This window comes from Sycon ciliatum, chromosome 2 (genome assembly GCF_964019385.1).
Source record: "Sycon ciliatum chromosome 2, ocSycCili1.1, whole genome shotgun sequence".
In the NCBI taxonomy this organism is placed as follows: domain Eukaryota; kingdom Metazoa; phylum Porifera; class Calcarea; order Leucosolenida; family Sycettidae; genus Sycon; species Sycon ciliatum.
Window position 1 is genome coordinate 41,277,523 of NC_088644.1, and position 13,633 is coordinate 41,291,155.

At 48.4% G+C, this 13,633-nt stretch overlaps 1 protein-coding gene across 1 annotated transcript; it reads right to left on the reverse strand.

Moving 5' to 3' along the window:
• Nucleotides 1-1,155: 1,155 nt before the first annotated feature.
• On the reverse strand, nucleotides 1,156-11,376 carry LOC135810123 (transketolase-like). The gene is made up of 11 exons (XM_065323587.1): nucleotides 11,073-11,376; nucleotides 10,847-10,917; nucleotides 7,147-7,193; nucleotides 6,849-6,968; nucleotides 6,300-6,397; nucleotides 4,967-5,158; nucleotides 4,162-4,492; nucleotides 3,173-3,494; nucleotides 2,601-2,815; nucleotides 2,076-2,292; nucleotides 1,156-1,725 (listed from the first exon to the last, which is right to left on the reverse strand). The coding sequence occupies exons 1-11, from the start codon at nucleotides 11,165-11,167 to the stop codon at nucleotides 1,559-1,561; spliced, it is 1,875 nt and encodes a 624-aa protein (XP_065179659.1). The 5' UTR covers nucleotides 11,168-11,376; the 3' UTR covers nucleotides 1,156-1,558.
• Between the last annotated feature and the right edge of the window lie 2,257 nt (nucleotides 11,377-13,633).

The following is a 13,633-nucleotide window of genomic DNA, read 5'->3' on the forward strand; positions in this document are numbered from 1 at the left end:
CTTCATTGTTGCATCTTTGGCCGCACCTGTCGCACTGGTTCCAACACCCCTGCATTGTCATGAGACTCATTAGCATTCGTGCATATGCAGTGCTGCCGAATATTTTTGCATTCCATTCTCTGGGTCTTCTATCAGAACTGGAGTGGTTCTCTTTCAGGTCACACGAAATTCAAAAAGCACGGCTAATTCTTGTCCCCGGTGGAAATCACCAAAGAATAGCTCGAAATTTTGCAGCACATTTTGCGGTCAAATAGAGAGGTTCCGCACTACGTAAAGTTGAGCAACTAATTACTTTACGTCAATGGGCGGGAAAACCCGTGAATTCGCGAGTCTGCACTCCACTTACGGAAAGTAACAGTTGTCTACGTAGAGTACGTAGATCTGGTAGATAGGGCTCTGATAACATAGGTGCTCCATAAGTTATTATTATTATTTTATTTACTAGGGTTTTCCCACAGTAAAGGTGGAATGGGGAACAAATTTATGACTGTCTCCCCAGTTTCATCCGGTCGTACACTGCCTCGTTCGGACTTCGGAGTTGCCAAGGGCATGCAGCTACGTGATTTCTCCGTATGGCGGAACACAGATCCGCATGCAGTTTACGTAAGACTTTCCGTAGATTGACTACGTTTTTTCGTGGTTATGTTATGTGGAACCTCTATAATAATACTTTTTTTGCTTCTCTAACATTGGCTTAATTTGCGGCAAAGTTGCAGGCGACAGTTTTTGGTAAACTTGCAAGTTGATTGGCCGATTTACCGTTTTGTCTGCCAGAAAACCGCCTATTTTTCAGAAGAGGGTAGAGAGAGTGTTTCAGTGTTTCCAAAAACAAACTTCAAAAATCGCCGCAAATTCGTAAAATTGCCGAAATAGATACATCCATGGAATCGCGGTTTACCCGAGAACAGAGGAAATCATGGAACTTCGTCAGATTTGTAGCCATGAAATTGCAATTTTCTGGCAAGAGGAGATAAACCCCTGGTAACTGGTAACCAACAATGCACCATAAAGCAAACCCGCCCGTTGAGTCTATTGATCATGCACAAATGTGACTTGGGCTCGTGATGAGTTGCAGATACTCCTCTCTTCTTGCGGTGTAACAAATACCCCCCCCCCCCCCACACACACACACACAAGGCTCGTACACCACAAGAGTAACTATTTATGACGGAATGTTCATTTTAATACTTGCTGTGAACGGAAGAAGTTAGAACCCTGAAGAGGGAGAGTAATGGATGCCCCTATTGGGTTACTTATGGAGAAATCCAAACTATGAAGTGCAAGCAAAGAAAGCTTTAGGAGAGAGATTCAAAGCAAGAAATGAAGCATTCTAGCCAATCCAACTGGTGAATTCAAACACTACCAACTCACTGGCAGAGTGTCTAGGACAAACAAACTAGTTATTTTTCATGGAATACACATTGATTGATGAAGTACGACAGCAACGGTGGTGATGACATTGCGGGATTGAAGGACAATGGCGATGGTGGTGCGGCTAACATTGCCGAAACGTTACACCGACATCGGCGAGCAACGGGATTGTTGGTTTGTGCGCGACTTAGGCCAGCTGCTTGCAAGCTGCGACAATATGACTGGCAGAGATGCCGTGCACCTCAAGTAGCTTAGCGCCAGGACCGCTTGAAGGCATGCCGTTGACGGCAAGGCGCTTCACTGTGACGCCGGACACCTCGCTCAGAGCTTCGGCAACTGCACCGCCAATACCGCCTGCACACAGAAACAAATCCAGGGTACAACACAATCAGTCCATAACAATAAAAACTGTGGCTCCATGCAAGGGAGAGACAGACAGACACACAGGCCGAGACAGAGGCCAGACAGTGTGTGTGTGTGTGTGTGTGTGTGTGTGTGTGTGTGTGTGTGTGTGTGTCCTCATTTCAATGACCAACATCTCGCACTCTTGATTGGCAAGAGAACACGACAAATGTACACATATTGGTCAGCTCATGATACTCACCTGCTAAACACAAAAGAGAGAGAGTAGTTTGATGGCTGTAACACTAGAGAGAGTGTGAGAGAGAGAGAGAGAGAAAGAGAGAGCAGTTTGATGGCTGTACCTTCTGGGTAGTGGTCCTCCACTGTGACAACCTTTCCACCGGTGGCAGCAGCACTAGCCTTCAACAAGTCACTGTCGGCAGGCTTCAAGCAGAAGATGTCAATGACACGGATGTTGATGCCGTCCTTCTTCAGTGTCTCGTAGGCTTGCAGCGCTTCGTGAAGAGTCACACCAGCACCGACAACAGTCACCTTATCATCTGCACTCTGCCGCAACACCTGCAGAGGCAGACAGCAGCCGCAATAGCAACAGCAGTGGTATTTTTGTTACTATTCTGCCAAACCGGCTGCCTGGGTGGCAAGCGGACAGACACTGCAAGCTAGCTCGGTAAATGCTTACAAGCTTGAACAAAGTATACATGTAGCGGATGATATACCGGCACACTGGGCAAGCGATCCCAAGCCTTTCCTGGAAATGACAAGCCTAGCCACTCAATGAACACTAGGAGACGTTACAATCCCAAGGAGACAGCTCTCGTGCCAGGCGTGGTGCTTTCCATCACAATACTAGTACATGTAGTCCTAACCTTGGACTTTCCAACTTCAAACTTCTCGTCCATGGGATAGACACAGACAGATGTAGGGCGGCTGCTGCGGATGAAGACAATGCCCTCGGTGTTGGCGGCCAGCTCCACGGCCCGCTCCATGGACACGGGGTCGGACGGGTAGAAGACGGTGCCAGTAGGAATGGTACGGAACATGGCCAGATCCTCTAGAGCCATCTGAGACGGACCATCCTCACCTGAGCACACACAATTACAAGTACCAAACAGCATGCATACTTGTACAGTAAGTTTATACACGTTGAAGAATGTACAGGCAATGTGTCCAGGCGGGAATGTTCTTTCTAATCTTTCACAAAGTAGTGCTTGAAAACACTGGTATGCAGTAATCCAGCCTTGCCAATACTTTTCCAGTTTTTCTGCTATTCAAAATCATACTGCCTCTAGGGTGAAAGTGGTGTTTGAATGATTGCCATGAAGTAGTTGTGGTTCAAACACCTGGTCATTTGGCAACTCTTGATCAACTGCATGCTGCAGGAAGCATGTGGAATCAGTGCATGCAGCCGGGATTGGCAGCTGAAAGACGTTTCACTCACCAATGGAGATGCCGGCGTGAGATCCTACGCACTTGATGTTGGCCTGGGAGATGGCGCCCATGCGGATCTGATCGAATGCGCGTGTGAAGAAAGCCGAAAAGGTGCTGATGAACGGGATGGTGCGCTTGCGGCACCCGCACCCAATGCCCACTCCCACCAGGTTCTGCTCAGCAATGAAACACTCGATGAAACGGTCCGGGAACGCCGCCTGGAAGGTGATGGCGAAGGTAGAGTTCTTGGTGTCGCCGTCCATTCCAACAATACGCGTGCTCGACTCTCCCAACTTCTTCAGGGCTGTGCCGTATGCTTTCCTAGTGGCAACCTTAGGCAACAAAATGGAAAAGCATCAAAGCACGCGCACACACATACACGCACACGCACAACTATGGTCAACACTGGTCTGCCGTAAATCAATGATTCAAAGTAGAGTGCCGGTTATCCGCACCCCAGCTCAGGGCACGGAGCTATCTCCACTGGGTTAGGATGGGGCATTGTTGGGATAAAGAATGCGGCCCAGCACCCATGCAACATGCATTATTGCATGCTTTCATCATTTCTCATTCTCTACCACATTACCACAGGAATTCGGCACACTCCAGCTCCTCGAAATTTTCCATGGGGATACATGTTGATGACAACCTGCTACCATTAATTCTGCTGCAAGTAGGGAAGTCAACAAAAGCTCTTTTCTCTCCATTCGCTTCAGTTCGAACAGATATTCCGGCTAATCAGTCGTTCAGATAGTTGACGTTTGGATCATTCTACTGCACATGTATATTATGTATTATGCAATGTCACCTCCAACCCACATCACCAGCCCACTCTACTCTCGCTCTCAGTGGTCGGTACCTTGGTGACAGTCATGTGACCATGTTACGAAAGTATCCTACACGCTATGTTACAGTTTGAGTCACGGCTGTCCTCAGTACCGGTATATCCTAGACGCTATGGTCACAGTTCAAGTCATGGCTGTACGTTAAAACGTGTACCTTCTCATCAGGTTTGTACGACGGTGGCGCCGACAGGCCGATGAACTCGGTACCCGGCTCGGTCAGGGTAACGTTAGGATTTGGCGGCGGGATGAATGCGGACATGTTGGTTTGCGCCTTGATCTTGGCCAGAACGTCGGCTGCACGGTCGCCGAGAGGCTTTCCATGCCATCCCATCAGGTCGTTGATACCCTCGGCAGCATTGTCCCATGCGTAGCCCTTGTAGGTCTTGCATACCAGGCACGTTGGCTTGTCCTTCGTGGCCTTGGCCTCCTCAAATGCAGCGATGAGGGCAGTAACGTCATGGCCGTCCACGACAATTCCATGCCATCTGAACACACACACACACACACACATACACACACACACACATAACGTTACAGTCAGTGCAAGGAATACGATGAGCTTGCTGGGCGTCTGTACGGGAGAGATCGTGCATCAGCAGCATATGACTGGCCGCAGCTGAATCTCAAATGCAGATATTCATGATGGATGCTCGATTAACAGACATACATACACAAGACAAAGGGCATTGCAGTGAAGTTTCAGTACATTTCATAGAAGGTTCTAGTCCTAGCAGCCCAAGCCCAGCCAATAGTGTACAGAGTACATGTACATGTACACACAATGCACAGCGTGGCTCAATGAAATCCGATCGCGCGAGTTAAGTTTGCGCCCTGCACCAGTGCACAGCACAATGTGCAGAGGCCTGGGGGCTGCACAGGGCCCGGCGTGACATCGCCTCCTGCCGTGATCGGATTTCATTGAGCAGCACTATAGGCTGGTCGCATTGCCTTCAACTTACCCGAAAGCATTGACACGTGCCAAGTACACATCAACGGAGTGTTGAAGAGCAGTCGGGTCACTCTGGCCAAGGCGGTTAATGTCCAGAATGGCAACCAAGTTGTCCAGTTTGTACGTGCCAGCAAAGGAGAATGCCTCCCAGTTGCTGCCTTCGGCAGACTCACCATCACCGAGCATGCAGTATGTACGGTAGCTGAGGCAACGGGCAAACAACACAAAGCAGAACATGAGAGAAACGAAGTGTTCACGTGCACGCACGTACGTATACATTCACTGAGATGCACACCCGCCGATGCTGCCATGACATCAATACCATCATGCACATGTGTGCTTGCACGTGAAGATGGGCAAAATTGTGTACACACACACACACACACACACACACACACACACACACACACATACACACACACACACACACACACACACACACACACACACACACACACACACATACACACTTGTTGTACTTGTACTTGTTGCTCACTGCCAAAACTGGTCACGTGGGTCTCCCCGGGAGAGGGGAGAGAGACTCAAAAGGAACCTTGGAAAGATGACTCAATTGGCTATTGAACCGCCCAACGGCCGACACCCCCTGAAATCCCCAAAACTCTGGGTGGACTTGAAAATGATCCCACTTATGGGCTCACCACACCTCTGTAAGTGGGCGAGGACAAGGTGCAGAAAATGGATTGACGGCATCAGGGTATCCGTCCTGGGATCCAACTGCAGTTATCCCTGCCCCCAGTGAAGGTAATACTTGCTCCTAGTGTGGGTGGCTAAATCAGAGTGGATCTGATATAAGCTTCACTAGCACCGTTGATTACACAAGAGTTAATCTAGCCAGAAGCAGTCCATGGTTAACATGTATGTATACTTCAAACAGAAAGTATATGAACCCTGGAACCAACAAAGGTGGCAGGTACAACATTACACCTTCAAGTAACCGAGCCCGTTGGCAACAGACCCAACACAATCAAGCATAAGTGTACCCGCCAACCTAACTAGCTGACACACACACACACACACACACACACACACACACACACACACACATGCACATTCTTATTACAGTCCGGATCAAAATATCACCACAGTGCTACAGGTAATAGAGCATATCTAGTATGTTTGGAATGGAAATAAATTCCAATAATCTCTTCAACACCTTCACAATCAAGGTCTTCCACTGCAATTGCAATTAAATTAGTCTCCAATTATTCGTCCTTGGGTCTTCATCAGGGAGCACTACACATTCATGGGAGTAATACAAATGGAAATAGCTCATCATCAATACTCTCTCCGGGCCACAACGGTGACAGCCCGCAAGGACTTACTCGGCTTTGTCAAAGTACTTGCCGGTATAAGCCATGCCGGCAGCAACGCTCAGACCCTGGCCAAGAGAACCGGTGGCCACGTCCACAAAGTCGAGTTTCTGAAACCGACACAGCAGCAGTAGCAAGGACCGGAGAAGGACACCAATATGAAATCACAAACACAAGCTGATCAGAAACACATGGGTGGCATAGCGGGCCCTGACACCGTATCGTATGCCAAACTCATCCACTCATAGCCACTGATACAATGTGCTCGACTAACATACATAGCACAGAGATGCACGGCTTTCTGCACTCTAGTATGGCTAGAGTATCAGCATTTGGTAAGGTCCTCTCCTAATGCTATAGTCAGCTGCATCCATGATGGGAAGAGTGGAAAAGAAGGGTCTTTGTGCTCCATCCATACAACACAACACACAGCAACAGAACAACATAGCCACTGGCTGGAAATGGCGAAGTAAGGATGGGAAGAGAGGAGAAGAAGGGCCGGGAAGCATGGCACAAGTTGGGAAAGGAATGCATGCACCTCGCACAACAGTCGGAACTCACCGGCGTTGGGTGACCCTCCAGCATAGCACCGTACTGTCGCAGCTTGAGCAGCTCCTCGTGTGTGACGTCCTTGTGCCCAGCAATGTGCCATGCGGCGTACAGCACTGGAGCAGCATGACCCTAACATGCACAATTCCAAGAACATAACATTTAGGAGCGGACACTGGTTGGTCATACAAACAGGCGTGGCATATTGAACAAGTGAATAGAATCATGGTGCTGGAAGTATAGAGTCTACACATTGGCTATGTGTACGACATGGACTTTATTAAATTGCAGTTTATCGTGGAGAGCTCACCTTGGACAGGATGAAGCGGTCATTGTTGGGGTCCCTTGGCTTTGAGACTGAACAACAGAGCAAAGCGTGCGCACACACACACACACACACGGAACCCCACACACGCATGCACACACACACACACGCACGCACACGCACACACAGCAGCAGCAACAGGAGCATAATTGGGAACTGAAATGTATCTGGAACTGTGTATCTAATTTAGTTTACTTTGATGCGGTTGCCTGTCCGGTTTTTCACCGGCTAAGCTTCTGTTCCGTCATCGCCTTCATACACTAGTGCTAGTCACCACAGAACAGCCCAAACCAACGATGTTACGCCGGGGCCTGATCTGATCGCCGGACCTGATCGCCACTGTTGAGAAAGAGACAACTCGGCGAGACGGCCGGACAACGGACTTAACGAAGGATGGAGGCAACCTGTGCAATCTCGAAATCCTCAGCCGGGGGTGCCGAGCCTGTCTGCTACGCACCGCACTGCGCAGGCAAGTGACATTACTTTCTAGCTCTGCTATAGTTTACCGTTACTGAGCCAGCCTGCCACAGTGTTTAAGCTAACGGTGTAGTCGTTTAGCCTAGACACCGTAGTAGATATAGCTGAGTGAGATTAGTGTCCCACAAAGTAACTGCCTGGTAGTTTATCCTCCTCCCCCCCCCCCCCCTTCACTCTCCATCCACCTAGGCTAAGAGCTAAGAATATACATGCAGTATAATGATGTAGCTACTTGAGCCTGTCCAGTGTATGCACACTGCAAGTCACTCCGAGCTGAAAACACTCCTGTCCGCATAGCACCGCGTCGTCTACCAATCCACCAGCAATAAGTGGGCCGTGCGCACATTGATAAGATGCGTGACCATGACATTATTCGTCCGTCTAACAGTCCCTGGTCTGCAGCTATTGTTGTTGTCCGGAAGCCTGACAACTCCATTCGACTTTGTGTGGACTACCGTCAGCTTAACAACATCACGGTAAAAGACGCATTGCCAATGCCGCGTATCGATGATGCCATTGACGCAATGAGTGGTGCCCGCTACTTCACAACGAATGACCTCGCGTCTGGCTACTGGCAAGTCGGTATGGATCAAGATGCATGGCGTAAGTCTGCCTTTGCTACGCCCTTTGGCTTCTATGAGTAGACCTGCATGCCCTTCGGCTTATGCAATGCACTTGCCACATTTCAGCGCCTGAAGAATGCTGTTCTGGGAGATCTTGTCCCATCGACGTGTCTTGTATATCTGGATGATATCATAGTATTCTCCAGGATGTTCAAGGAATACGTCCAGCGGCTACGTTCTGTCCTCGACCGTCTCCGTGATGCCCACCTCAAAGTCAAGCCGTCTAAAGGCTCTTTAGTAAAATCATCTGTTGGATATCTTGGCCATGTGTTCTCTGCTGATGGTGTTCGACCTGATCTCGCCAAAATCAATGCTGTTTCCACCTGGAAGCAACCTACGTCCATCACCGGTGTGCACCAGTTCCTCGGCTTTGCATTCTACTACAAGCAATTCATCCAAGACTTCGCTAAGATTGCGACGCCTCTGCATGCGTTGACAAAGAAGCACTCAACATTCTCCTGGCCACCCGAGGCACAGACTGCCTTCAACCAACTCCGCCAACACCTCATCTCAGCACCCGTCCTTACCTATCAGGCTGATGCCAGTATGCCCTTCATTCTGGATTGCATACTACCCATCTTTGCTAGTTTATACCATTGTTAGGTTCACGATTTTATCCTGCTCCAACATGTCATCTACTAATTTACGAGTCAGCTTCGCTTTATCCGGTGATAATCGACGGGCGTTGTGGCGGATCGGACGGTTGTCGGTAAGTGTGATAGTGTGATGTATTTCGTCTGTCTTTCCAACGTCATTATCATCTACCGCAATTACCGATCGCATGCTTAACAAAAGTCGTTGTAAATGCTTAATCGCAGCGCTATCCCCCACACAACCAGACCAATTAAACTTATCAAGCAAACTCTTATCTTCTATCGGAACATTATCGTCAAGCTTCGGGAATAGAGGTGATGAGGATGAGATGGCGTGTTTTTTTAGTTTATACCATCATACCTGTATGTAGAGCTAACACCCACGTGCTGTACTGTATCCTACGTGATACTTCGTACTTCTGTACCTCACTGACCCGGGCTGAGGTCATGTGGACAGTCATGCCCCAATACTTTCAAGATCTGGTTTGCACCAAAGATATTCCATTTACCAATGCCCTCTGTCCTCCTCCAAAGTTCCGTTTGGGATAGCCTGATAGAACACGACTGGCTTTCACAGTGTTGTTGGATAAGGATCCAGCTTGAGTTCTGAATGTCCAAATGGAGTGGATCATGTCAAGCGTGCACATGGAACATACACCTCTGACTACTAAGTACTAATGGAGGTGACGGATATCATTAGAAAGTGTCATTTGCTGGTTTCACATAATATCCGGAGTACAGTGCAGCTCAATGAAATCCAGTAGCGGAAGTCAAGTTTGCACCTTGCACCATTTCGAAGCCCAGTGTTCGCAGGTCTAGGGCTGCGCAATGCCCGGCGTGTACATGCCCTGGGTGCATTGACTGGATTTCATTGGGCAGCACTGTACTGAGTCACACGATGCATACACTTGAAATCAAACATGGCAGCGAACAGACCTAGGCCAGTATAGGACTGTAGAGCTATAATGTACATGCATCCCCAGCTAGTTTATTCAACTCTGATACTCTGGGGTACTGGAGGGATATACACCTTCATGCATTTCGCGAGCAAGGGGGGAGGGGGGGGGGGGGGGTGAATCTGCGCCACTGGCATGGAGGGATACTGGGACATTCCTAATACTACTATTTTAGTACTGTACAAGTACAGCCCAACGAGAGGCACGTAACACAATCAGTAGTCATGATATTCCAGCCTAAAACACACACACACACACACACACACACACACACACACACACACACACACACACACACAGAAACAGTGGGGTGGCCCTTCCCATTGATATGGCGCCATGACTGAATAACCACTGGATTTGAAATCATTAGTATCGATTTGGAATACAGCTTTGCTGCGACATTACCGGATACCTGTATGTCTTTTCGTGCAGGACTCGAAGATGAGGACTCAATGCAAATCAACCCAGGGCGAAAATTGGGGACGGCTTTGGAGAAGCCTCTCGAGAGTCGAGACAGCACTTGCAGGAAAACAATTAGGTACCCGTGATCTGCGTAGCTGCAGAATACTAGTACACTGCACACGCCAAGACAAAGACAAAGTGCTCCAGGACACAGCCAGTGCAGTGCCAGCGTCTTTATCGCTCAACCGGAAGTAGCCACTGAAGAACAATGCATGGCAACGCGACGTGCACCGACTCGGCACGCGCACAATGCTGGGGAAGACCGTCAAGTACAAAAGTGTATGTCGGCAAGGGGTCGAGCTACAAGTACAAAGTCAAAGGGGTGCTTCTTTGATATCCATACAGAACGGACAGCAACGACTTCCGATTGTCCGCCTGGGACCTGCTTTCCGGAGTGTCGTCCGACAACCCCAAGATTCGTTCGGAACATAAAGTCACAAACCCATACAATGAACGCCCGCAAGGCATGCAAAGTGCTGGGTACCGGAACACGAAGACAACAGTCACACGCATGTGGACAAAACACCTGTACCGGTAGATCTCCATGGGTATCGGTTGTACTTGTAGGACTTACCATCGTAACGCATCTCCTTATGGAAGAGCACAGAGATGATCTCCGCTGCGGACATACATGACGTTGGATGACTGCCAAGGAAGACAAACAAGTTGATTCCGCAACGGGACATTAGAGAGGGGGAGAAAGGGAGAGGGAGAGAGAGAGAGAGCACATCAAAATCAAATCACCACGACCACTCAACCATTCCCGCAGGCTCGTGGCCCTCCGCTCCGCGGATGCTTACCCGGAGTTTGCGGCGCTTGTAGCTTCAATGCTGTACACGCGCAGGCGGTTGGCAATGTCCTTGAGCGCCTGCAAGTTCTTCGAGTCAACAGCCATGGTTGATTGTTGTTAGTTTGGGGGTGGTTGTCAAGCAAAATTTGCTCTTTACTTTGGCAAGCAGAAGTCCACAACGCAGCTACAGTTGGAGAGCGCTACAACGGTCAACTGTCTTCCACCGTTCGAATCCCTGAAAGCGGATTGCCAGAATCAGACACTTGCTCACATTCACTCAAAGACCTGTGCTCCCGAGGACTGACCCGGACGTGCTGGCAAGAAGTGGCACTGGCAGTCGGAAGCTGGCTACATCAGTGCTGGCCAAGCACCTTTCAAGCACTACTAGTACTACTAGTAGACCTACTCGGGCGTACAGTACTCGTAGATCTACCCGTAGTTTATGCCATATCGCCACACACGTACACCGTCAAAAGCCATAAGAAAAGGGCTGGTGAAGCTTGCGAGGGTACGCGTACGGGTAGAGGAGGACTGGTACATGGTAACGGTCGGTGCGTGCCAGGATTCAGGCGCAGGAATGTTGACACTAGTACTAGCTAGCCCCACTTCATGTCAACCAATCACCGCGCATCTCCGGCGAGTGATCAGCGTGTGATTTCCGACTGATGACAAGAGATTCCCTGTCCATCTTTTTCGGATCATGCAGATGCGCCTGCGCATGCGATCAGCTGATCGATCAGATGGGTCTAACAAAATCTCTCGGAGACACCAGTGCAGACTGCAGACCGCAGTGCCGCTAGCTGTCACTTACACCTACTTTATAGGGACCGCCGGATTCTGCTCGAAAAGCAGTTAAATTGGCAGAACCATACAAACCTTATGGCGGCCTCGAATTCTGCTCCATTTCTTTATCCACATACCAAACATGCATGAAACTTACCAGAAAAAGTACCGAATTCTGCCAATTTTTCTGCCGGCAGAATCCGCCGGACCCTACTTACTAGGCCTTGACGGATTATGCTAGCATAATTTTTGGCATAATTCCTCCCAAAATCGAATAATCGCATAATTCGAGGCAAATTGCATACGAATCGCATAAATTGGAATAATCCGACTGTTCGCATCAAATTCCATACAGCTGTACATGTTCTACAAGTACAAGTAGATGCACCAGGAAGTCGTAGGTTTACGATTCCCTTGATAACATGTCCAGTGACGGTCGTAGCTAGGTCGGACGGTGCGTTGACGTGACCCCGTTGAACTTTTGCTACTACAGTACAACGCCCTCTACAAAAAATTCCCTTGTTATTTTGAACAGAACCATCATACATTAGCAGCATATGTGAGCATGATGCGGCATAATATGATAACTTTTAGCATGAAAATAGCATAATTCTGCCATTTTTTTCAGCAATGCGAAAAGCATAATTTCACGAAAATATTAGCATAATCCGTCAAGGCCTACTACTTACACCATGGCTAGTCACAACAGCATTTAGCATTAAAGGGGAAGTTAACCGCACACATCCGTTTTCCACAAAAATATCCGGATATGCTGTAAAACGGTGACAACCGATTTTCTTCCGGATGACGAGGGATCCGGATAAAAGAGGACCGGATTTTTTTTGGTTAAGCGAGGTCTGACTGAACTCATACAATATATTCTTGTGTTTATGCACGACCCTTTTAAATTACTGATCACAATCGTCCCCCTTCACACTTCGTACTTGTAGTACTGCTGAGACTAGCCCTTTCCCAAAGGTAGGTGCTCTTTTAAGGTGGCACTATGCCTTCAGAAGGTCAAAAATGAAAATCTCTCACAAAGCGTCGAAAACTATCTCAAACGATAGCTCTTGTGCTGAAGCACGACTCCTGAAGATTTGAGGGGATTCGCTCAAAGGACTTCAGAGATAGAGCATTTCAAAGATCGAGATAGATCTGCAAATTTCACAATTTTGATTTTGCAATTGGTTCTTTTCGTTTTAGAACGCAATCAATCGTGTTATGATAAAACCTTCCTTGATATAGTTCAAATTTTGTGGAAATCTCAGGAGCAGTGCGCGGAGTGATTTGGCGACCTCTGCGCATGGGTTTGGTTACCATGACAGCCGTCAGAGTGATTGCGCATGCGCAAATTCAAATTTGATTCAAATAAATTATTTGATGGAAACGTCTTTGTTGTTTCGTTCTGTACTAGCTGTGACAATTGTACAAGCTTGCAGGCGTTGTTTTTCTATTGCGATGGGGAAGAAGCGAGCTCAAGGCCGACCAGGCAGACCCAGAAAGAGAAAATTTCATGGAAATCAACCGGCGCTGAGAGCCGAATCGGAAGATGAAGCTGCAGCATGTGCGCCAGAAAATCTTGACGATTCTCTGCCAAATTTCAACGATTATTTGCCTTCTAGTTCTGATGATGCTGAGATTTCTTCCGAGGATGACCTGAGCACAAGCGATTCGAGTTCAGGATCCAGTTCAGACTCGGACGATGAGAATGATGCAGAACTACCTCATGGATTCAGGCTCGTCGACTTGGTGTGCCTTCAAACTCTTTTGTTGGCTTCTGTGTGTTGC